This window comes from Lissotriton helveticus, chromosome 3_2, assembly GCF_964261635.1.
Source record: "Lissotriton helveticus chromosome 3_2, aLisHel1.1, whole genome shotgun sequence".
Classification (NCBI taxonomy): domain Eukaryota; kingdom Metazoa; phylum Chordata; class Amphibia; order Caudata; family Salamandridae; genus Lissotriton; species Lissotriton helveticus.
The window spans coordinates 170,120,375-170,146,972 of record NC_136062.1 but is presented as its reverse complement, the minus strand read 5'-3'; the positions used below and the strand labels follow the sequence as shown (position 1 = coordinate 170,146,972).

At 43.8% G+C, this 26,598-nt stretch overlaps 1 protein-coding gene across 1 annotated transcript in view; it reads right to left on the bottom strand.

The window, feature by feature from the left end:
* Positions 1 to 26,598, bottom strand: part of LOC144826534 (dual oxidase 2-like) — a 193,696-nt gene that overhangs the window by 120,753 nt on the left and 46,345 nt on the right. Inside the window, exons 2-3 of the mRNA XM_078684965.1 lie at positions 6,171 to 6,279; positions 3,478 to 3,561 (exon numbers count right to left, since the gene is read on the bottom strand). Of these exons, the coding sequence (XP_078541091.1) occupies positions 3,478 to 3,561; positions 6,171 to 6,240 (154 nt within the window). The 5' untranslated portion in view covers positions 6,241 to 6,279. The remainder of the gene's footprint in view (positions 1 to 3,477; positions 3,562 to 6,170; positions 6,280 to 26,598) is intronic.

Genomic DNA, 26,598 nt, shown 5'->3' with positions numbered 1-26,598 from the left:
GTAGTTCTTTTTGGTGGCCTGGCATGGATTTGGAGATTGAAAGAGAAGTCAGGGAATGTTTACAATGCAAGGTTAGTGATAAAGTTCTGGTTTCACGTACTGCTCCCATGATTTGTCGCAAACTTCCGAATGGTCCGTGGGAAGATATAGCTATTGATATTGTTGGTTCATTCTCTGGTGAACATCGGACTCCTTTTTTGATAGTTGTAATTGATTTTTATTCAAGGTGGGTTGAAATTTCTTCTGTTTCAGAAATAACTTCTTCATGTGTTATTGTATTTTTGAAAGAATTTTCAAAAGAGAGGGTTTTCCGAAGACCCTTTTGTCAGACAATGGACCGCAATTTTGTTCAGGAATGATGTCAGACTTTTTGATTTCATGTGGGATTAAACATAAAAGGTCTTCGGTTTATCACCCAGAGACAAATGGTACAGTAGAAAGATTTAATCGTGTGATAAAGGAGAATATACAGCTTTCTAGGGTTAATGGGTTAGATTGGAGGGAAGAGTTGCAAAAGTGTATTCTAGCTCATAGATTTTCACCACACATGTCCACCATGAGAACCCCATTTGAATTGTTTAAAGGAAGGACTCCCAATACCAGTTTGAGTCCGGCTTGGATGTTTTGGGGTAAAGGGCTGAAGGATAATGGTATAGGTGAATGGAGGCAAAGGGAGGAGAACTTACAATTAAAGAATAAATTGTGCTTTGATGAAAGAAAAAGGGCATGGGAAAGTAAAGTTGTGGTTGGAGATGAAGTTAAGGTCCGAGCTCCAGTAGGTGCCTTGTCCTGGTCCAAATACTCTTCTCCCATGAAGGTCATTAAATGTTTTAGTAATTAAGTCAAATTAGAAAATGGGAAAATATGGAATTTTAATCGTGTTGCCATAGTTAAAAAATGTGTTTCTGATTTGTATCCTTGTACACGTCATTCTGTTTCTTGTAATAGCTCTGAATTACCTGTTAGTAGATTCAGCACACGTGTTAAGAAAGTTCCAACATATCTCAAGGATTACATCTCTTGAAGTTTCAGCATTCTATTATGTTATGTTTGTTTGCTCTGCATATTGTTTCATTCTGCAACTTTGATGATTTAGCATGTATATGTTTTGTAACTATTTTATCTGTAAGTTCTACTTTATTATAAGAAAGAGGATGTGTAGTATTCTTCTTATGTCTATTACATGTCCATCCATGGAACATGGAATGTTGAACTGAGGAATATTCCTGAGAGATCAGTTGCTGCCAGGTAGCTGATGGTTAGGGTGTTAATAATAAACCTACTTGAACCTACAATATACTTCTGCTGTTATTTACAACTATACAGTTTAAATGTGTTGCCAACCTGCCAAATGGGCGGTGATGGTGTTGAGCAGCGCGAGAGGGTAGGACGAGGGCTGGGGTATATTATTGTCCAAAAAAGAATAGCACGACTGATACTAGGCTGAGATGCCGCACACTTTTCTTCCTATACTTGCCAAAATCACTGGCCTGCACTTGGATTCCGGACAGTGTTGCTACAGCAAATAGCTTTTTTTAAAACTGTGCCAAGAGTCACCTTGGCACCTAATTAAGATTTATTTGCAAACTTCTACCCCTTACATACCTCTTTTCTAGGAGTAAATTCTCGACAGGGCTCAACCAGCTCCCCCATATCCATTAGCTCCCTGCTAAGTGTATGATGCCTTTCAATGAAGAATTCTGTAGAGGTGCAGCAAGCGTCATATGTTTTATGATATCTTATTTATTTATTTAGTAATAGTAACATTTCGAATAGGAACAATTTACAGAACACGATGAAGCTAGTGCTTAATTTAGAGAAATACCAGTTGTATGGATTAATTGCTCCAGTTTAATTGTGATTGGTGCAGACATACATGTGGCTATGACAACAAAGTATATGAACTTTTCTCATTCAGCAGAAGAGTACTGAGGAAGGCCAATCAGAAGTCAGTTGCAATAGTAGAGTCTACTGAATACTAATAACTTCATTAGTGAATTGGAATGGTAAATGTGAGCGCATCATGCATATCTTAACTAAGGCTTCCATTTTCATAGATGGCAGATAAGAACCCTAAGATTCGAGGGTTGAATTTATTTGGTTGTGTTTATTACAAGGAGTTAGAGGGGAAAGGATAGGGTCAGTAAGAGAGATGACTACTGCTGAAGGGTGCAGTATAATACTTATGTTCGGCCTGAGTGACCAATGCCATCCAATGTCATGAAGGAGACAGCGTACGGTGCATGAGGATGTTGAGTATAGAATTTGGAAAGGAAATTAAAAAATGGCTATTATTAGCATGAAGATTATGGGAAAACCCCATAGAGGAGAACGTTTTGCCAGCAGAACAAATACAAAGTAAGAAAAGGTGTGTGATGTCTTTGAGTCTGAGGTGAGTAAGAAAGATGAGTCAGAGGTAGGTTGTAAGCCAGTTGTATGGAAGACCTGTGACACCTAGAAGAGGCTGGGTGGCAGTCCAGACGGCTGAAGATGGGTGCGAAAGGATGAGAAATGTGGATGAATATGGATACGTGTGAGGTTTCTGTTTTTTGTGGAGTGGATGGTGTGAGAAATTGATCAGAGGCTGTACACATTTTGTTTCGAGAAAGATGAGGTGTAAAGAGATTAAAGACCAGCTACATTGGAGAATACAAGAAGGTGGCATACTGGACAATAACTGGGTGAAGACAAAGGGTCGTCTGTAGGTTATTTTAAGAGATGTAAAGCCACTACAGATTCAAAGAAGTCTGATCTGTTTCAGATATTAGGGTAAAGCTGAAAAGAGTGGTCAGACAGTGTGATGAATGTGAAATAGAAGAAGTTTCATTGACTGAGGACTGAAAGTGCCTGTTGGTGCACAAGGGTCAGCTGCCTTCATTTTAGACATAGGTTTGGTTAGAGGTGTTGTGACAAAGTATGAAAGTACAGATGAGTGGGCTGGGGTACGGTAGGAATCAAGAGGGCGTGGTGGAACAGTAAGCAGTGTTGAGAGGCTGTTCCTTACGGTAGCGACATTTAAGATATGTCACAAAGACATTAGCTGATTGGGATGGGTCCTTCCTCAGTGTTCGTTGAGGAGCCTGTAGGTTGATGATCATGCATGCGAGGGAGGGTGAGGACAAAGTGGGGGGATGAGGTTTTGAAAGTATGAAAACTTGGCATTGGCAAGGGTACCAGATACTGTGCTCTGGACGTATTGATATTTCTTAAAGTTAGGGTCATCCCTGCAGGGCAGCTTCCTCTCGGTGAGCACTAGTGCAGTTCACTCTTTGGAGGTAAAATCTCTGATATACTTTTTAAACTTCAAGTCAAAGATGAGCTCCTTCGAATGCAGAGCTGCACATAATTTGACTGTCATAAGATTCACAATCGGTCACAAAGTCCACAAACAGAGAAAAAGGCTTCAGGCAAACAAGTAGTAGAGCCATATCCATATTGGCGAATCTAGCGACCTCTTACAGATCATCTCACACCTACCTGCAGCACCTCTGCTGTGGTAGGCCAGATTGTTGAACCAGCCGTCATAGCGCTGCACCTCCCAGTTAATGTTACCTTGGGCTCCTGAAATCAATGTTGAAGACATTGTTAAAAAAGCAAAGATTATAAAAACAGAAGGGAAAAACAAAAGGGAAAGATAGAGGGAAAAGAGAACATATATGTGAAAAAGAAGAGGGGAGAAATAAAAGAGCAAATGATATAGTAAGCTACAGCTGTGAAGAAACGGCAAGACAGAGTGCCTTTCATAACCAAGGTACTGTTTATCTCAGAAGAGGCATTCTACAATGAACCTTCCAGATCCATAACATCTTCCTCTTAGTTGTTACTCGGAAGCCCCCCGGTTCTGGGCCACCTAATCTGGTCCCTACAATGTGTAACACCCTGCCACTATGTATTAGGGCTTTGCCTGGTGAACGCTCTTTTAAGAAAAGGCTTTAAACTTGTCTCTTCCAGTTGTGTTGATCCCCTCATCTTCATGTAGCGCCAGGAAGTCTTTTCACAGCTGTGAGCTTTACTAGTGGTATATTCATTCATTCAGAAGATAACATAAACAAACATAAAAGTGAATGATAGGAACAAAGCCTGAGACAAAATAAGGCACAAGACAGATAAAGAGAATCAGATCGAACAAGAGATACAGAACACAACTGGATAAATGGAAGATGGAAGAAACAAGAAAAGGCAAGAGAGATGCGGAAATAAATGGAGAAAGAACAGCAGAATGGCAGAAGAGCAATGAAAAGTAAGGCGAGTAAGCAGTAGTGGGTGAGAAAGAGTAGTAGTGCAGTGAAAGTGCTTTTCATTCGATTCTTCTCCAAAGCCCAACTACAAAACTACAAACCAGAGCTTATAGAGCAAACTATACATAGATGTCCCAGGCACACAATGGAGGGAAAGTGACAATGGCACTGAGAGGCAAGTCAGAGCATGATTAGTGCAATAAAGGGGGATAGGAGATGCCCCAAAAGCAAGGACTCAAATCGTAGCACCATACTCTGTTGTGGGAAAGTTATGCTGTTGTAATAGCGTTTAATTATAATAGTATATTCCATGCACCCTGTCACTTGTAGATCGTTAGAACATTCCCGCCGTGGGCTGAGAGCTTGCCTTGGAATGTTGGGGATGCGCAGCTGAGGCAAGGCTGCTGTTATGTTGTCTATTTTCAACACTGGTGACGAGGCTATTGGTGACAAGATGTGTTGTAATATAGTTTAATTATAGCAGTATGTTCCCTGCCTCCCTGTGCCGTGTAGAACGTTAGAACATTCCCACTGTTGCCTGAGAGCTTGCCTTGGAATGTTGGGAATGCGCAGCTGAGGCAAGGCTGCTGTTGTGTTGTGGAGCAGTGAAGACGCCCAATAAAGACTTATCTTCACAAAGCTGCGTTCTGTCTATTTTCAACACTGGCGACGAGGATATTGGTGACAAGATGTGTTGTAATAAAGTTTAATTATAGCAGTATGTTCCATGCCCCTCTGTGCCTTGTAGAATATTAGAACATTCCGACCGTTGCCTGGGAGCTTGCCTTGGAATGTTGGGGATGCTCAGCTGAGGCGCGGCGGCGGTTGTGTTGTGGAGCAGTGGAGACGTCCAATAAAGACTTATCTTCGGGAAGCAGCGTTCTGTCTATTTTCAACATATACCACAGCGATAACCAGCTGATGCGATCCTTCTGAAGGGGTACAGTGTGCTGGTACTGTGTGAACTGCATGGTCAGGATGTGGTGAGCCCAAACCCTTAGTATGAGACTACAGAAAGTGGTAACATACTGGGAAGGTTGTTTCTCTTGTACATGAACGCACAGTCAGAATATAGCTTACAGCACATACATGTGCAACATAATACTGCATGACCATCAACCCACTTATAATGCTCCACATGGAGGGAGTGAATCCCAGAAGTAATCAAGGCCAACTCATCAGAAGAAAGAACAGCTCCTGCCCCATTTCAGAAGTTCCTCCTAAATGTCATTTTCAGTTCACTTGCTGAATATGTTTAACCAGTTTGTGGATTCATTTACAGATGATTCTGAGGTCTTCTTTACAATAGTAGAGGTGTTGCTGGGGAAAACAGTAGAGGTGTTGCTGGGGAAAACAACAGTGGTGTTGCTGGAGAAATCCCTATAATGCAGGGTTCAGTTTTGACCAGAGTGTATTGCGCCACATTCTGAGTTATGCAGGACGCAGTTGGGGATAATGAAGTAATACTGCACATGTTGTCTGAACCCAGCTGCGAAAATCGGAATAATGTCAAGTACAATGCACAAACTTTGGCAGGTTTTACCAGACAAAATGTGCGAGGGAAAAAAAACACTGGGTGAGAAAGATTTGAGCCCAAGTTATAATTCTGATTCAGGCTCAACCACCGGTGTGCGGCTGAGTTTGTTTCACCCCTTCTCATACGATACGTCATTACTACCCCCCCACCCTGCCCCTCCCCACGTCACCGCCCTGCAGTTACACCTACTACTGGCCGTGGCTGCTACTCATCTGCCGTAAATGAAAGATCATTTTGTAATGCTTTAGAAAGGTCGCATTTTTAAAGTGTTAAAAATCATTAAAACTAATGGATTTCCAGTAAATATTTTCTAACTTTCTTTTCAAGTTATTTGCATTAAAACCTTTGAAATAAAGGCAATATTCGCAAGTGATGGTGCAGGTAATTATACTTACGAACACAGCATAATATTCCAGCTATGAAGAACACGGCACGCGACAATAACCAGATTGTGGTGTGGGGCATGATGGACGCTGGGTTTTGGGAGACTCACCAGCAGAGTCGCTGGAATAAAACAAAACAATGAAAGAATCCTTAATGAGTTTTACGAGTTTGAGTGTCATAAAAATGGATAAAACATAAATATTATCTTCCAAACAAACTATCCACCAAATTCACTCTGATACAAGTCAGGATATATATATATATATATATATATATATATATATATATATATATATATATATATATATATATATATATATATAAAAGAGCACTCCTGTTACGTCTATGGCCGGTGGAACCCAACAGGTCTGGACCTCAAAAAGCCCCTCTCAATGCAGCGAATATCAAGCAAAGAAGAATCACTCCTCAAGTGAATTGCAGGATGACGATTTATTCAATTTAAAGACAACGCGTTTCACTCCACTAGGGAGCTTGTTCATATATATATATATATCGTTACTAGCTAATATTCTAAAACTGTGACATATAGGTATGACTCTACTCCATTGTATTGGCAGTTCATTCTAATGAATGACCATGGACAAATTAATCTTTCCTTTTTTTACTAGTACAAAACATAAATAAAAAATACCAAATCTACCGTAGAATAGCCTAGGTTCAAATCGGTTATAAATAAACGTGTCAGCATTAGAGTTACCAGCTCACACCACAAGACATTGCATTTTTATAATTCGTCTTGCATGTTAAAGACACTCTTGATTCTATTGGTTGGTCAGTTTCGCAAATGATGTTATATTCCATATTTCAAGTACTGATTACCCATAGCCATTGTTGCAGTCAGGGCGTAACAAAGGCCCCCGCATCACCCTTGGTGCAGGGGCCCCCAGCTCCCGGGGCCCCCTAAGCGCACTCACTGTACACTTACTTACACTCATGTAATGGGGCTTGCAGCAGCCCCACCCAACTGCTTGCTGCCATGTATTATTATTGCGCTTTTAAATCCCCGCGCGCAGCCTCTGTCTATCAGCCTGACGTCATTGCTGGTGACGTCCTATCCTGCTTGGAGCCCGGCCCGCGCGCGGAGTTTGTTTTGCGAGCCTCAGGCTGCCTGGGTAGTTTGATTACAAAAAGGGGGTGGTGATGGACAGAGTATCTGAGTTAATCAGAACACTCCTACCCAGTCAACAGATCAGGGCTTGATCCATCACCGTTTTTTAGCTCACTGCACCATCCCAGTTCAGAACCTGGCTATATGCAAATTAGTCTGTCCCTGGCCCAGTGCATCATGGGAACAGGGCAGACCAAACTACCAAGCCAATTCTTCACTGGAAAGGAAACAAGCTTCCGGGGACCGGTTTCAGGCATTACAGCCGTCTTCGGCCCGGCTTGCTTGAATCCTGATGGTGCAATGAGCAAGGGACTCATGTCTGAGCATACCCTTACACACTCATGGTGGCCAAAATAATTACAAAAAGGGGGTGGTGATGGACAGAGTATCTGAGTTAATCAGAACACTTCTACCCAGTCAACAGATCAGGGCTTGATCCATCACCGTTTTTTAGCTCACTGAGTTAATCAGAACACTCCTACCGAGTCAACAGATCAGGGCTTGATCCATCACCGTTTTTTAGCTCAGAAACCGGTCCCCGGAAGCTTGTTTCCTTTCCAGTAAAGAATTGGCTTGGTAGTTTGGTCTGCCCTGTTCCCATGATGGCACTGGGCCAGGGACAGACTAATTTGCATGTAGCCAGGTTCTGAACTGGGATGGTGCAGTGAGCTAAAAAACGGTGATGGATCAAGCCCTGATCTGTTGACTGGGTAGGAGATTTCTGATTAACTCAGATACTCTGTCCATCACCACCCCCTTTTTGAAATTAGCCTGGGTAGTTTGAGGCAGTGCTGCGGAGAAGTGTTGTAAATAATCACGGCGCAGGCCGACTCCGAGGCGCTCTCGCACCGGCCCGGGCTGCTGGGGTGCTCTGTCCTGTGCTGATACTGTGGGCCTGCTGCAGTGCTGTAGGTAAGATGCTGCCATACTGGCCAAAGTATGGACAGGTTGTAGCATTGGAATAATCCACAGGAAAACGGAGGATTGTAGAAGGCGGTTTAATTCATTAAAGTAAACTCCACCCAATGCGCGATGCTACCGACCACAGGCAGATCCCAACGGTGACTGACCACACGTTGAAGGCTACCACCGAACGGCCACATCGCGCGAGGATGCACATTTGAAGAATAATACAATAAGACATTGAACGCGTGCACATCGCACGACACACCGCGCGATGAGCACGAGCAAGCGCAAGCTATCACTACACCACCTTTCCCCTTACAACAGCAAATAGGAAGAAAAAAAAATAATTATAAAAACAAATGATCCAAAACAGAACCTCAATATCTAACAAAACCGTCAAACTTCTTAGGTGCTCTGATGGTTCTGCCGTGTGAAGAAACAACCTGTGAAGTGGAAGCATTGAGAGATTGAACATGAGCATCAGTATTAACAGACATATTAACAGGGACCTTTAACCAATGACTCCAATCAAGATCCTCAACAGGCTTGTACCTTTTTTCCCTAATGATGCTCGCCTGATGGTGAGAAACCTTAACCAGATGACGTTTGTTCCACCAACCCTTCCCACCTTTACTAACCTTAAGTACCCTTAGAGGTTGAAAAAACTTAGATTCTCCTTTTTTAACCCTCTCAGGTTTCTTAATCAAAACCCAGTCCCCCACAAAAATATCAACAGGAATGGAATTATATTTTGAATCAAAACTATTTTTCATTTGCATTCGCTTGGTATCCACTTTCTTCCGAATAGCACCCAGATCAACAACCTTGTCCCCAGACAAATCCTGAAGCCAAGAAGGAAACAAATTAGAACGAGAACCTCTGTTCCTCAACAAAGTAAAAGGAGAGACCCCTGTAACCAATGTTCCCTCTAATTTTTTTTCTCTGTGTGCGGCAGTGTGAGGTCTCTGTGCGCTCCAGCCACGGCAATGTGCGCCAAGAATCCGACCACATGTGTGGGTGTAGCAACAGGGGTTCTGACACTGGGGTCCCTGCTTGATTGTGCAGATAAATAGCCTAAGTACTGGAAGTGAGGAGGCCTGTTTGATGGGGCAGGCAGGGCCGGACTAGGAACCCAAAGGAGCCCTGGCAATTTTGCCGCATTTGCACCCACCAGGGGTGAAGTGGAGGGGGGGGGGGTCGGGGACGGGCAAGTGTCAAGCACTACTGCTTAAAAAACGGTCCCCGCAACTGGTGCTTTTGTTACTGAGTGCCCATATTGCAGCATCGCTGAAAAAATGCCCCAGAAACAAAACTGGCCCCCACTGATCCAAAACTGACCCCCACCCTTCTAGCCTACCAGGCAAAGGCCAGGGGGGTTGTGTCATGTTCGAAATGAGAACGTGCAGTGCAGAGCATCTGCAACCACAGCAAAGCTACCCTAATATATGTTAGGAAACCAGGGCAACCGGCCACCTTCCACAGTGCCAGTAATTTGAGTGGTGGACATGTTATTCAGTTATTTGGCTAGAGAATGGTAGGCTGTGTGATAGGAGAGGGAAAGAGGTTTGTATTTATATAGTGCCTGATACCCCTGATGGGGTTTTGAAGTGCTTTTTTTGGCGAGTAGCACACTACTCTGGAACCCATAAAGGATTAGTGGTGAATTAATATAGTGGAATATGAAATTTGAATGGATGAAGAGGGCTGGATTAATGATGCCCCTAAAACTATCTTGTTGTGCATTACATACACAGTATTAAAAACAAATGGAATTGGCAAACAGCAGACACAAAAATAATTATTTTATGGTAAATCTTGTAGGGCTGTAACTGAGAACCCCATGGCTTCCTACCACCAGTGTTTGCCAGGTGCGACATTACCAGTTAAAATAGTGGAACACTCACAGTGAGGCCCTAAACTTGTGAATGCTATTACGAGCCTCTCTCCTATCCTGTTGCTAACAGCCCACATGTTGAAGCTCCACAGCAAGAGGCTGGAAGGAGGCGTCATACCCAGAGATTAATAACATAACTTAGACTAATGTCTCTCTAGTAATTGATGTTTGCTCCCTTGATAGTACGTACTTGGAGGAACATCCTGCCATCCTTCGTCTATGGTGGTAGCATTATGCACCCTCATCAAGTGACACGTCAGAAAACCCCTCCCCCTTAACTTTGAGTTTGGCTTTATAAGGAAGGGTTCTTACAATCTCGCAAATGCTCATTTTTGTGGAAGCCAAGTAACTCTCCCTGTGGTTATCTACCATCCTTTTCACTTCTTCTGTCCACCAAACCTCCTCCATACACCCTCACCTCACTTCCTTACCTATTCCTCTTTGGAACTCTCTCTCCACTCTCCAAAACCTATACTGTCTTTAATGCCCCTGTTAAGTCAACCTCTGCCCTTATCACACATTTATTTATCCTCCACTAGCACCCCTTCCTCATCCCAGTGTCAAACCCTTAACACAATCCGCTCACCATCCCTACTAAGGCCACTAGGGCTTTATGCTCAAATCTCCGCTTTCTCGTAACTCATCTTTCTTGCTGACATCCATTTTTTCAGACGCCTACAATCCACACTGCTCCACCTATTACCTTGCCTTTTATAATCTCTTCTTAAGTTTCCTCCTCATGATCATCTTCACCCACTTGCTATACTCTTTCAGTGCTTCCTTTAAGGGCCACCCCTGCCACTCTTCTGGCTCCCCCATGGTACACTTTTCTTCCTCTCCGAGCTACCTTACATCTTTCCCTACATATCACTGAGGTCATTCCCCTCCAATGCCCATTGTCCAGCTCCCTAGCCATAACATGTTAACGTGTCCCTTTACATTCACGCCTCTTATGAGTTTCTCTACTGTCCCCTCTATTCTATGTTTTTACATCCAAAGCGAGTTCCAATGAGGCGACTTAGTACTACAGCTTCCAGAAACCACCGGGCGTTGAAAAGAAATGCCCATCGCAGGGCACAGCTGCCCTAGAGAACAAGCATTGCCATAGCCAATAGGTCTCGCGTTTGGGACCTTATAAGTGTTTAGCCATGCAACAGTTGATGTTGTTGCACCAAGGATATTGTACTGCATAACTAAATACTTATAAGTTTCCAAAGGCGAGACCAATTGGCTATGCCAATGCTTGTTTTATTTTATGTATTGTACTTAATCTTGCATTCCCTAAGAGTGCAAGCTAATTCCAAGGTGTTGTTTTTTTGTATTTTTTCAGTGTAGCAGATTACTTTTCTATAATGCATATACTTTGAACGGAGTTCTCCATGTTCTCATAATGGGCAACAATTGATAAGTCTGGATTAGAGGGTGAATGCAGTGCTTGTTTTGACAGTGCTTTTCAGTGGGTTAAACAGGTGTTCAGAATGCGTGGTCATCCAATCCTTGGACCCTCTGCAGGGCCCACAGACAATGGTCACATATTCTTGTTGCAATTGTGATTCAGTCCAAATGTGTGTGATGGAGGTATACAGTTGTTAAAATATTGCATATGTTGAAAGCAAAAGAAATTGCAGTGTTTCCAGGTGAGTGGGTGAGTTGTGTTTGGAGTGGTGAAGTGAAGAAGATGTGAGGAAGTGCCTTTAGTAAAGACTGAAAAGAAGGTGGTGAAGAGGAAATAGATGGGGACAAGATATGCAGATGAAGGAGATGTGGTGGAATAAGGGCATACACCTCCAACACACAGTGAACAGAACAGAAGAGACCGAGTCACTCTGAAGACAACTACCCCTTCCACAGTCCTCAGTAATGTTTAATTCAGTCTCACAATTTCAGGATTGAAATATTTCCAATATTAATTAATGAGAACAAAATAATTGCTATTACTAATTTATCTAAAACGTCAAATTACCACTGACAAAGCCAGAAGTCTTGGCTGGTTTTAGGTGTTTGTCAGTTGTAGTCTTGGATATCTGGATGCAATAACTGAAATCTCTGAGAGGCTCCAAAATACTGGTTGAGTGGCACACTATGATAATCACAGAAATGTTGTTTACCTGTATAAGCCATGCCATTGATTAGGTGGGCCACTTTTAGATGCCCCCACTTATTAAATCCCACTTAAAATTCAGGGTAAGCCATGTGTACATGGCCGGTGCCTAACAGGAACACAGAGTCCAGGGCATGGCACAAGGAAAGAGCCTGAAGAGGATATAAACTGTAGTGGAATGGACAAAAGTAACCAAGGCATGCCAGAGGATCAAAGTCCACATTTGACTAATGAGTCACAGCATGTGAGAGGGCAGAGCCAATGGCATGCCACAACGACAGTGGACCCCGCATGCCAACGTACACAGGTAGAATCGTTTAGCAACATGGAGGTCAATGCATGTCCATAGGCATTCCAAATGAGGTATTGGCCGAAAGAAACATGGGATAGGCGGACGCTGTGCCGGGCAGACCGAAAGTTTTACAGACATTCCAGAGGTGCAAAAGCCTCACACGGGCAATGAAAATTACTCACGTGCACATTAAAGCCATGACATGGGAGAGGGAGAGGCCCAGTATGGAAAAAGTTGTCATGATGTCCCATACACTTCCCTTGCGTCTCTTTTGTCCTCCTTCCACGTCCCATTCCATTGTTCTCTAGCATTCATCCGCAAAATTTTCCTAAAATAGCCCCTATAAGGTCCCAATCCTGTTTGTCATTATTCCAATACACCAGATACGTTTCCGCCCTCAGACTTTTCATATGAAAGAACAGAAGTGAAGGTTGGCAACTCTATTGTTTTTTGTAAACTTATACAAGACTCAGCACTGTAAATGCTGAGCGCACTGCTCTAAAGTGGAAAATCATTTGTGAGGGTCGGGATGCACTCCCATGTTTTGAAATGTTTGTCCGATTATTTCATGTACTCAAAGGATGCGTGCAACATAGCAAAGTGCCTTTGCCAAAACGACACCAAGTGAACGATAATTCTGAGAAATGAGGCGACCTCTCCACCTCTGCCTGTTGCACTGCTAGAAACGCTGTCATGGCAGTCTTTTTTTTAATTAATCCATTTTCATCAGTGTAATCAAAATTAACGATGTTCGATGTTTTTCAACCCACACTCGGAATAATTTGGTAAATTATTCCGAGTGTGGGTTGAAAAACATCGAAGTTTAGCAAGAAAGGAATGTTGAGAAAATGGTTAATTTTGATTACACTGATGAAAATGGAAATAATTTAAAAAAAAGACTGCAATGACGGCGTTTCTAGCAGTGCAACAGGCAGAGGTGGAGAAGTCGCCTCATTTCTCAGAACTAAAGTGGAAAAGACATATGCTTTATTTTTCCAGTGCTGGCGGGTGCGAGGAGAAAAGGTTCACTGATTTCGTAAGGCACTTCAGATCTTAAACTATCACGAGCGAACAACAACAGCAGCAGCAACAGCCTAGGTGGGTGGGGGGGGGGGGGGGGGGGGTAGGAGAGGAGGTCAGGGGGGTGTGTGCTTTCTGGGTGTGAATTAAAACAGTGCCTCAATATGCCAGACCTGCCCTGTGTAGCGCTGCATTTATAAGGACATTTCTGGTATATGGAGTGTCCTAAAATGTCTGTTTCATAACCACCATGAGAACATGAGTCACGGCATTTTACCTCCGCTGCTTGTCATGTGACACTGAAATCTAGCAACCAAAACTGTGCTTGTTTAGTGAGCAAAGAAAGTTTACATTCGAGGTTAAATGTTTGCCCATGAGATGGCCAAAGCGCGCAACCTTCCTAGAGCCAGATTAGCAGTGACAGCTAGAGTTATGTCTTTTTCAAACCTGGGTCATGTAATTTACCTAGTACCTTATTCGCCTACTGTTGATGGGCCATCGTGAACATATTTGTTCATTGCAGCGCCGTAATGCGCTGCAGTTAACATAAACATTTTCACAATGGCCCACAATCAGCCTGCAGCCGCGCTCCATTAAGAGAAGAAATGCATCAAGTCCAAAAAAACGACGTGTAAAGCACACGTCGTGCTTTTGGACTTGATGCATTTCTTCTCTTAAAGGAGCGCGGCTGCAGGCTGATTGTGGGCCATTGTGAAAATGTTTATGTTAACTGCAGCGCATTACGGCGCTGCAATGAACAAATATGTTCACAATGGCCCATCAACAGCCCCCAGCAGTGCTTCATTAAGGATTAAATACAGCCAGTGCAGGAGCCACTACAGCAACCAGGAAATCATCATTTTTCGCGCTGCTCGCATTATAAAAGCGGCGGCGGGAATGATCTCCCGGGATGTGCTGTGGGTGCGCGCTCCACACGCAGCACTGCGCGCTCGGGGGATCAGACGTGGGCGCGCGCTCAGGCGCGCACGTTGCTGGGAACACTGCCTGTAACACAGTGTGGAGACGTGTTATAATGCCATACCTTGTCTCTGATGAAATTATTCACGTTCATTCTACTAGATAAAGCTGTTTGTATGCCCTCCTTAATCACTTTATTCCCCCTTTCTACCAAACCATTAGATGATGGGGAATATAAAGCAACCTTAAGTTGTTTAACATCCAAATCGCCCAGAAACTTCTTCATCTTATTGGAAACCAAATGTGTGCCATTATCACTAACCAGTACCTTAGGTGCACCTTCCACATCAAAAATTATTTTCAAAAATGAAATCGTGGAATCAGAATCAGGTGTTTTAACAAATTCATGATACATCCACTTTGAATAATAATCGACCAATAAAATAACATACTTGCACTCCTGGTCTAAAACAGAATACGGCCCGAAAAGTCTATACCAACCTTCTCCCAAGCTGCATGCGGAAACTCAGAAGGATATAAGGGCACTTTCACTGTACGCCAATGCTTATCAGAGACAAGACACTCAGGACAATAATTAATCAATTTCCTGACTTGTTCATCCAAAGAGGGCCACCAAAAATGTTCCTTGATCCGCATAATAGTCTTGGTAATCCCTAAATGGCCTTTATGAGCTTCGTTGATAATCATAGGGCGTAACTTGAACGGGGGAATGAACTTGTCACATCTACGAACAACATTATTCTCAACCGAAAGTTCATCCGAAACCTGCGCAAACCTACGTAGTTCCCCTTCCAAACATCTAGGCTCGGGCCACCGAAAAGTAGAATAGTGAATAACCTTTTGAAGAACAGGATCACCCTCGCTTGCAGACTTCCAATCACCTTCTGATAACACAGGACCTAACTCACAAACTGCATCCACCATGGTAACACATTCAATATCTTCATCAGAGATATCTTCATCGTCATCCTTTACCATAGAAAGTCTCGAAAGACAATCAGCCCTGAAATTTCTACCACCACTAATGTGTTTAACTTCAAAATGGAATTCCTGTAATTTGGAAACCAACCTCATTAATCTAGCTGACATACAAGAAGAATTGACCTTACTAAAAATATAGATAAGGGGCTTATGGTCGGTAACCAGTTCAAATTTCCGACCCCAAATATACGTTCTAAACTTTTGAACCGCCCATACACAGGCCAACGCCTCCCTCTTGATAGTACTGTACCTAGTCTCGAACGTTTTAAGTGAACGCGAAGCAAAAGCCACTGTTTGCTTGTTACCCTTTACCTGCTGAGTTAACACAGCGCCCAAACCAGTCATACTAGCGTCAACCGTTATGACGGAAAGACAATCGTCTCTAAAAGCGTGAAGGGCTTTGGCGGATGCAATCAATTTCTTAACCTCACCAAAAACTCTATCCAAGTCAGGGGACCAAGCAAAATTGCTACCTTTCCTCAGTAAGCCACGAAGGGGTTCAACTAATTAAGAATAAGCAGGCACGAATCTGGCGTAATATTCAGCCAAAACCGAGGAAAGACCTGAGAGAATCCTTATCAGATGGGGGTTTGGCATTTTCAATGGCCCTAATCACTGAAAACTTGGGTTTAATCCCTTCATGGGATACAGTATGCCCCAGATAATCCAATTCCTTAATGGCAAATTTGCATTTGTCAACACGGACAGTCATTATTTTAGACATGAGAATGGAGAGGACACGTCTTAGGATTGCATTATGCTCCTCCAGAGATTTAGCGTAAATTAAAATGTCATCCAGGTATGCCTGAACCCCAACCACCTCATGAAAAAGAGAATCCATAAGCTTCTGGAAGACGCTACCCGCCGAGGCTACACCAAACGGGAGACACAAACATTTATATGCCCCAAACGGAGTTATAAAAGTAGTCAACTCTTGTGATTCTTTTGACAATGCGACCTGATGATAAGCCAATTTTAAATCGATCAATGAGAACCACCTAGAACCCCCAAGATTAGCAAGCAGTTCATGGATCTTCGGTAGGGGGTGACAATCGACAATAATATTTTTGTTTAACCCGCGCAAGTCCACGCAGAGCCTAATTTCGCCATTCTTTTTGCGAGCGACAACGATAGGAGCCACCCACTGAGAAGAACCCACCGGCTGAATAATCCCTTGCTTACACAATTCCTTCAAAGAACTTTCCAACTCTGCGTGCACACTCAAAAGAACAGATCGTACTTTATGAGCTACAGGTTGAGCTCCTGGCACTAACCTAATCCTATGTTCAAAACCCTCTACACTTCCTACTTTGCCACTAAACACTGGTTTGAACTCCTCCATAATCTGTTTTGAGTCAAAGATTTGAGAGTCAGGTATGCACTCTACACTGGATACCGGAAGATCCCCCACCTTAATTGGATTCTCGTCCCCGGGAACCAAATATAGACCCAGGCGGGCAAGATCCTTCCAGCCAAGAATATTTTTGCCTTTTTCAGCAACGTAAATCTTGGTAACAGTTTCTCTGCCCAAACACTGGACCAAACCCTCAAAATACCCAATCATGTTGATGTCTTTTTCCCCAAAGGCCTTCAGGTTAACGTCTGAATGTAACAACTCCACCTTATTTTTTCCCCATAAGTCAAAGAAAGTAGAATCTCTCAAAATAGTGAATGGAGAACCTGAGTCCGCCATTACCTGTAAGGGAATACCGTCAATTACTGCAGAACATAATGGACCCTTTATGTCACTTATCTCTCCCTTATAATCCAATGTGACAACAATGTTATTAAAAGCATTTGTACAATAATCAACATCAGAATCTACATAGTTGACCGTAGGTGACTTCTTCACATTTCTACAAACACTTTGGAAATGGCCCACCTTCTTACAAATGAATCAACGCCTGTTGATGGCAGGACACCCCTGAAAGTTCCCAATATGGTTTTTTGACCCGCATCTATAACAAAAATTAGATTGTTTCTTCTGCATAAATTTCACATTCTTGCTTTTCACATTTACAGAGCATACAGAATTTTCTTGACATGAATCAACAACATTAACTGAATTGACACCACCTTTTGAAGCATCAGCCATTACTTTACTCGTAAGTGTAGAACGTTCAATGCTTAAGGAAATATCTATTACTTCGTTCAAAGAAGGGTTTTTGCAACCTAAAATCCTCTCTTTGATCTTTCGAGAAGAACAGTTGAAGACAAATTGATCCCTGATGTAATTATCGCATAAAGGATCAAAATCACAAGTGGTTGCCAAAACCCTAAGAGCAGAAATGTATTCCTCGACCTTTTCTTCCTCGCTGTGCTTTCTAGCGTAAAAATTATGTCTTTCTAACATAATGTTCGGCTCCTCAGCAAATTGTTTCTTTAAGCGAGCCACCGCCTCAAGATATACGTTCCAATGACGGTCACCGCTTTGACCAGGTGGTGGGGGAATAGGTGGAATACTTTTAAAAATACGTTGAGCTGCTTGACCAAGGCAACCAAAAAGAATTGCAAATTTTCTTTCAGAGGAATAAGCCACAGCATCTATTGCAATCAAATGATTTTCAAACAAAGCAAACCACTCCTTCCAAATTATTTCTGGACTTCCGGATTTACTCAAAAATGGAGGAGGTTGAGTGATTTGCTGTAAATGTAAATTAGCCATAGAGAAATAAACAGTACAAAATATTCTTTAAATAAAAATAAAATGAACCAGTAAATAAAAGAAAAACACCTGGAAAAAAGAGATAATAAAGTAACAATACTATTAACAATTATGGCTGAGAAGGAAAAACAGTATAATGGTATTAGTAAATAACACCCAGAAGTAATCCAAATGCGAAATTGTAAAAGTCTAGCTCTTGCAGAAATATAAACAAAATACTCTCAAAAGCGTGCGTGTTGATTACCATAAGAAAAAGAAAAGCGTGCACAACGCTGAAATAACGTGCCAATAACAAAATAATAGAGTCTCTGAAAGCGTACGCATCGCTGAGATAATGCACAAAGTCAAAATTTTCCATAACACGAAACAAGCGTGCGCGTCGCTGTAGCAACGCGCCCAATAATGAAATACAGAGTCTTGAATCGGTGAAGCGTGTGAGTCGCTGTAACAACGCACCGATGACTGATCCAATCAGACAATGCACTGAACCTTTCAGGCGTGTAATAAATCCAATGTAAATAAGGAAGCGTGTGCGTGGCTGTAGCAACGCACTGATGTCTGTCAATCCGACATCTCAACCAATGCTTGTGACGCCCAGTGGGAGCTCCGACTATAAACCAATGGTTAAAGTCATATAGAGAGGGCGAATCACAGCTGAGTCACAGGCAGTAGACTGGCCAATAGTAAGTCGAAAGCTAAAAACAATAGCCAATCCTCACAGTTGTGAGATAAAATGTCAAGCCAATCGCGCATTCATTAAAAATTGACCGACGTACCTTGCTCCTCAGTGAAATAATTAAAAGATCTCACCGGATAGTTCCTCGAGGTGAAACGAGTTGAAACCAAGGGTAGAACAAGGCAGGTAAGGTCTTAATAAAACATCCAAAAAGCGATGAAAGCTTTCTCCTTGCGTGGGTATGGGTGAAGTTACTCCCCGATCGTCGCCAAACCGAGGCGGAGGCACATCTGGTAGCCTGTGTGTCAAGATCAAGTCGGAGATTGGGCAGACCCCCACAGGGGAGCGCCCCCCAGCCCTTGCAGTGTGCTTGACCCTTTGTTACAGCCCTGGGCACAGATACAAAAACTGGGACGGGCTAAGTACCTTCAAGTCGGACTAAAAAATTGAAGTATTAGCATGAGGCTCCACTAATAACAGCCACCAACGAAGTACTGTGGTTAAACACGCTGCGGGTCTGGTGGCTTAGGGGTCGAATGCGTCCACTGTAGGGACCTGTGTTCGACCTCAAGGTCACAGGTTCAAATCCCGATTGGTCCACACATCCTTTCATGCTTCTGAGGTTAATAAATGAGCACCATTGAGTTGTGTAACAATAACCATCTTTTATTCATACCAAGATACCCTTGGGTGAAGAGCCCACGCTTCACAAGTACACATTATGGTGTATGCATACCAACTTTAAAGCTAGAAACAATATACTGACCTCAGAAGTGCAAAACAATAACATTTCTCGGTGATCCTACAGAATTCATGAAATACACATCTTGTGATATGCTGCATGGCTTAGAGTTATGTGGCCACAGGCTGCTAGTGAGCCTGTGCTGCTGTCTGGCCTGCACAGCCCACTTTTTCTAGAAATATGACGGTTGATTTGCATGGAACAAAACGGCAACGCGTTTATAAAGCTTTAATAAAATGCAGAGCACACACTGGTTGTATGAGCCATAACCACGCAGCCCCGTGTCCATGCAGACTGATAACACTTGTCTCGGAGAGTCCCGAGGGAAGGCAGCTGGCTACCGCTCTGCATGGTGAAAGTCCTCTTGAGATGTAAACATGAGCAGGGTTTTACTTGCTGTGCTCAAGGTCTCCCGAATCTTCCCCAAAACAGAGACCTGCATTTTGATCTGGGAAATATGTTGGGGCGCAGTGACAGGCACAACATCTGGGACTCTGGGGAAACCTAGTCACGGAAACGTTTAGGAATAATATGTGGCTCTTATTTCCCAGCCTGTGTTAGCATCACTGGTAGTAGATGGAGTTGTTCCTATTAAAAGGAAACGTATTCTCAGTCCCCGCAAGGGTAGTTGTTCCAAACCTTATAAAAAGTTGAGGAAGAACTACAGCAGGTGGGGTGGGACTATGAAGGGCACGGGGGCCGGAGTTAAACAACCTCATGGACTTCTGGGAGGAGTGACGCCTGGTGCCTCGTGTGAGCAGTCGAATGTAGATCTGCAAACTGCTCCCATTGTAGGCCCCCTACCTGAAACCCCACTGATTGCTCAGATCGAACAATTAATGAGATCTCTGATCCTCCCAGTATTGGAGAGAGTAAAAGGGTTGACTGAGCGGCTGGACAGATTCGAGCAGGTCTCCCTGGACAACTTTTTCTCCTTGAAAACTTTAATTAAACTGCATTCTAAAATTAGGGAGGATGGGTTGGCAGGGAACCCAGCCCCCAGGGTGACAGCTCCGGATGTTAACTCTCGGCCCAACCCAGTAGGGATAGTGCAGGGGGTTACTGAGGCAAATGCAACCATTGTGCACTCGGTGGTCTCCTCTGGGGATCTGTCAGACACATGGATGGCTGCCGCAGATGTTTTAGTGCATTCTGAAGTCTCTAGAAAAAACAACAAAGCTGTTAAGAAGGCTAAAGAGCCCGGACATTCTGGTGCTGGGTGTTTAGCTAAGAATAAGATCTCTGATAACAGTAAAAGAGACAAAGTGATTGGGTCTGGCAACTCGATCCCAGCCCCAAAAGGTCAGCAAGAAGGTGAGAAGGGATCAACTATTGCCAGCCACGATAATTTACCACCTGATTGTCAGCCTTTTGTAGTTGTTCTCACTGGGGTTCCTCCTCTTAAACCAGGCAAACAGGAGTCATATACTGAACTTAAAAATAAAACACTATTCTGGCTCAGGGAAAATAGACCTCTACCTAGCTTCATGGATGGCCGGGTTATTCATGTGAGAAGGGTCAGCTGGGCAGGCACTAGGCCTAAAGATCTAAGGAGAGATTGCATTCTAGTTAACTTTAAAGACCCCAGGGTAGCTAGATTTATTTGCAGTCAGGAATTAAATGGGGGTTCCTCTGGTATTAGTACTCGCGACATTAGTTACTTCAACCCGCGCCCAGTAACCCCATGGCTTAGTGATCCTTTGTATGGGGAGGGAAGGGGAAATAGGTACCCCCTCCATGACCCAGCTCTCTTTAGCTTGATGTGCCAGAACACAGGCCCTAGCACTCATTGGCCATGGTGGGGCTGTTGATGGCCATAAACCAGCCAGAAATCTACCTGCTGTCGCTGTAGCACCCATGAGTTGTGGTACGAGCAGTCATGAGGATACGGGTTTCTTCTGCCCTCATGAATCCCCTACTGCTCTCTCCTCTGGTTTACTACACACGGCTGTACTCGGTGGTTTAAGTTTGATTGCCTCTAGCGCACTGGTAGCGGCAGAGGGTGCAACAAAGGAGTCTGGTTCCGAGTCCAGTCTGATCACGCAACGACCCCTAGCTGAGCAAGTGACAATCGATAACGAGCTGAAGATTGTCAGTTGGAATATAGCGGGCCTTACCCGAAACCTAGAATTACCAGAGTGGAATACCTTCATTGAGTCTTTTAGGATATGTATCTTCCAGGAGACTTGGTGTTTGGAGCCACGCCATAAGGTCGGGTATACGACTTACTTTGTGCCTGCTATTGCCTCACCCTCAGGGAGGGGTCGTCCATCTGGCGGCCTGCTTACTTGGGTTAGCATTTCACTGGGCTGTCAGATTAGGCACATAGAAACCAAGTCTCCTGATCTACAGAGGCTTTCCGTGAGAGGGCCCCACAGCGGCCGGTCCGTAGAGATCTATAACATTTATGTTAGAGGCCCCAACGGGGGCTTGGCATCACCGACTCTAGTGGCCCTTGAGGATGTACTTAGAACATGCAGCCCCAATGCCTACATCTTGCTTGCCGGTGACCTTAATTGCTCTTATGAGCCCCTGGCAGCAGATGACATTCTGGGTACCTTAGATGAGGACACCAGGAGAGGTATTCCACCTTTAACTGTAGCACCAATTAAGAGGTGATCCCAACGGGCGGTACAATTAAATGCCCTCACATTGGAGTATGGGTTAAGGGCGACAAATGGGAGAACAGCTTCGGACCCTTGTGGTGCTCACACGTTTAACAGGGTTGGCCATTTGTCCAGAATCGATTACATCTTGCTGGACTTTAAGCTTTGGGCCTACCTGTTAGATATGGCAGTTCTACCATCTGCGGGCAGTGACCACAACCCACTCACTCTCTCCCTGACTCCCTTATGGAAAGTGGACAAAGTCCTCAGGCGCCTCATGTTTCGAGATTGACTCCTAGGGGCTTTTGGGATTTAGTGAGATCCAAGAATAGGCCCACTGACTCGCTCATTATATGTAACATTTCTGAGGGGTCATGGTTTGAGCACTTCTCTCGCCTTTATACTACCACTGTGGAAGATGGGTTGGGCCCCTTTGAACTATCACCATTGGGCCCCCCAGGGCTGAGGGAGGGTATAGCATTTACTGTTAATGAAGTGGAGAATGCCATCAAATCTCTTGCACCCAATAAAGCTGCAGGGCCGGGTGGTCTACCGGGGGATCTGCTTCGCCTCAACCTGTCGGAATGGGGGATTGTTATTGCCTCATTGCTCAATGCAACTTATTATGGTGCCACTCTCCCAAAATCCTGGATGGGTGCTGAGGTCGTCCCAATTTTTAAAAAAGGGGGACGGGACGACCCAGCAAACTACCGGCCCATAAGCTTAATTGATTCGTCACAGAAAGTTGCCGGAAGGTAGTCCTTGGGAGGGTGCTCCAGTGGGCGGAAGAAAATAGGATCCTGTCTGACTTCCAAGCAGGTTTTAGGTCAGGTATTGGGACCATTGTGCAGTCTTTTCGACTGCTGATGTTATATTGGAAGGTGGTTGTACTGGGCAAAGGCAGTCTGTATCTTGTGTTCATTGATTTGCGGACTGCCTTTGACCTAGTGCCCCGGGGGCGCCTATGGAGGGTATTGTTTGTTTGGGAATGCCTCCGTATATACTGTCACTAATAATGAAGCTCCACGCTTAGAATTTTGCGCAGGTGCGGTGGGGCAACCAGGGCCAAAAGACCGCTCGAATAACAGTAAATAGAGGAGTCCGCCAGGGGTGCGTTCTTGCCCCCACTCTGTTCTCATTATATGTGAACGGAGTGGTGGAGCATCTTTTAAAAAATCCTGCTGACGCACCATCCCTGGCAGGGAGGAGAATACCCACTCTATTATTTGCAGATGATACCCTTTTGATTTCCAAATCCCCGGTTGGTCTGCAGAGCCTCCTCGACAGCTTTCAATCTTTTTGTGAAATTAGGGGCCTAAAGATAAATACTGAAAAAACAAAATACTTGGTCCTGAACCCTCCTAAAAAACTTGGCCGGCCACCAGCTTTGAATATGGTAACCCTGGATAGAGTCAAGGAGTTTGACTACCTAGGTATCCGCCTCTCCGACACCATGAGATGGAACAGTCACCTCTATAAAATGTTATTAAGTCACAAAAGGGTGGTGGGGGCTCTTCTTAAGGAACAGAGGTCATCTACCTCAAAACTATTGCCCCGGTGTTAGATATTTATATGGCAAGAGGTGTTAGTGCGGCGCTATACGGGGCAGAGCTTTGAGGAGCCCAGAATGTAGACCAGCTATCCTGCTCAGATAAATTTCTGAAGGATTTGATGTGCCTCCCCAATAGTACCCCCACTCTTCCACTACTCCTGGACATGGGTTGTCGTTCCATCAAAGACCAGGCTAGACTGAGACCCCTTCTTCTCTGGGCCCGCATATGGAGGGTCCCTGAACTCGGCAGCTATGCAGAGGGGTTGAAGGAAGTACTATCTATGTCTGGTTGGTCAAAAATAAGGTGGTTAATGGTCGTAAAGCACTTGTTAGGTGAGTTGGGTCTTGGAGAGGCTTGGCACTCCAGGTCCGCCCATCCCAAGTCAGTTCTGAAAAGAGTGTATTGAAATTGGGTAACGAGTAGGAGAAACATCGATCCCAATTTATGCAAATCCACCAGAGAATTTTTAATAGTGAAGGATGTAGCCCTCCGGGAACCTTATCTTGACATTATTTTAATACCTAGAGACAGGGCCTTATATTTTAAATTTAGAATAGGTGTGCTCCCTGTGGGAGAACTGACTGCACGCTGGAAGATACTGGCACAAACTGTATCTTCCTGCCCTTTTTGTCCTTCTAGGACCGAGTCGGTGCCCCACCTTTTGTTTGAATGCCCTGCCTATAAAGCTCCTCGCAACAGGTGGTTAAAACCCTTGTGCAAAGAGCTGGGTACCAGACTTTACAGTGTGGCTTTGCGAATTCTAAAGTCAGATACACGGCCCCTGTTTGTTTGTGGTATTGCGAATTTTTTAAGCTGGGCATGACTGATTAGGTCAAAAAGGCTTATGCATATTGTTTAATTGAGGTCATTTTGTTAGACCATCTTAGGTAATTTATTGCCGCCATTTGTATTGTATTCTGTATGATTGTATTTTATGGCTAGGCTTTTATCTTTTTATTCTTGTTGTAATGTGTATGTACTGCTTTTTAAGACATTTTTATATCGAAATAAAGCCAATGTGACTGACTATAAAGCTTTAATAAAATGCAGAGCACACACTGGTTGTATGAGCCATAACCACGCAGCCCCATGTCAACGGGACTCTGGGGAAACCTAGTCAAGGAAACGTTTAGGAATAATATGTTGCTCGCAGACATTTGCCACCCAGCCCCTCCCACAGAGGGGTTTGTCCCTTTGTTGCTATTTCTTGCTAAATTAATAAGTACTCCCCTGCTCCATTGTCTATTTTTGTCCAGTCCTCTCTAGCTCCAGGTTCCACCTGACTGCTTTCCACTTTGTAGTGTTTGTTCTCGGTTATCGCATGGTTAAACGCTTTGTTTTGTGTGCTGCTGTACTCTGGAGTGTAGAACGTCTGACTAACCGTAGGAACTTAGGGAGAACAGGGCGCAGTCCCCTCGGTGCAGGAGTGTGAAAACAGTATGTGAACCTGGAAATCTAGCATCCCTAGGTGAGCAAGTTGGCTGTGTGTCAGTGTAGAGAGATCTGGTCCGCTTGTTGCACTGCACAATAAAGAGGGTTACAGATTGTATCCAAAGCAGCTCGGGCCTGTGTTGTCTCACATCGCTGCCGTGCTGGTGCATGACTAGTGCTGTTCAAGGCCACGCACAGAGATGTCAATACTGGCCCACTGTAAATGAACTATGTGCAGGTCTTGTCTGATCAGAGGATGGATGTCTGTAGCTAGGGCCCTGGGAGATTTTCCTGGCACCATTCCTCATTCTTGCATTACTTATTCAGACAGTGCAGCCAGCAGTCGTCGGATGCACTCTTAACTCGTGTGTAGATGTTACATAATAAAGCATTCTTTGTCCTCTGTTTATTCATTGGCTCCGATGTGAGCTTTATTATCAAATAAGTCTGTTTATTCTTCCTTACATATATCTACATTAAACACTACATCTGTTTGACATCCAAGTTATCATTTTTTTATAAATTGAAACATTTGTGTGTTTTATCAATTTGCATGATTCACTTTCATCGACAAGATGATCTTATCTTTCATTGGTGTTTGCATTTCACATGAAAAAATGTTCAAAGAAATGGCCACCCCATCTTGCAGATTATTTTCCATCCATACTTTCTGCATTTGTTTTTTTCATCTTTCTCTTATTTCTTCTTTCCCCCTTTTGTATTTTTCTCTCACTTACTCCGAAACAAAGTCTGAGGGGAAATAAAAGGGCAGGTGGGCCCAACCTGCAAACACTAGCTCAAATTAAGCGCTGATTTTTCTTAAACTGCAGAAAGCCACAAAGTTCCCTTTTGTACTCGTTCTGCTCTTTGATGAAATGGCTATCCAAAATGTGATACAGGTCCCAAAGGCGAGACCGATTGGCTATGCCAGTGCTTGTTATTCTCTTGACGTCAGACCGCTAGATGCCAACATAATGACCTCCTCCTGTGTCTTTACTGGCTTTTCTTGGGTCTGGCAGGGTCGAGGAAAAGGAGGCATAGAAAATTAAGGTAATTCCCTGGGGTTACACCATTTGGTCAAGCAGGAAATCCGGAAGCAATCCCAGGTTTTCTTATTGTGCACTGGAGTGACTAGATGGGCATCCTTTTCTCCCGTTTTACATCACATGTTAGCTTTGTCTCTACATTTTTGAGGAGCTAAATCAAAACATTATGTTATGTAAAACACGTATTCCATAATAAAGCAAATAAAAACATGATTTTCAAGAATATGGGAACTATGGCAGGTAGTGGAGGAACAGAAACCACATAAAAAGTTTGGATTGAGATTCAAACAGGTCCTCAAGGTGACCCAAAGCCAGAACTCTGTCTCAAGATTTGAGAGGACCCTTTAATTTCACTGCTGTCTTTAAAGAGCACTGCACATTGCTGCTCCATCTGGGTGCAGAAGACGGGACTGGGGGAGGAGGGAGTATAATTGAGTTTGGATGGGAAGGGAGCGACC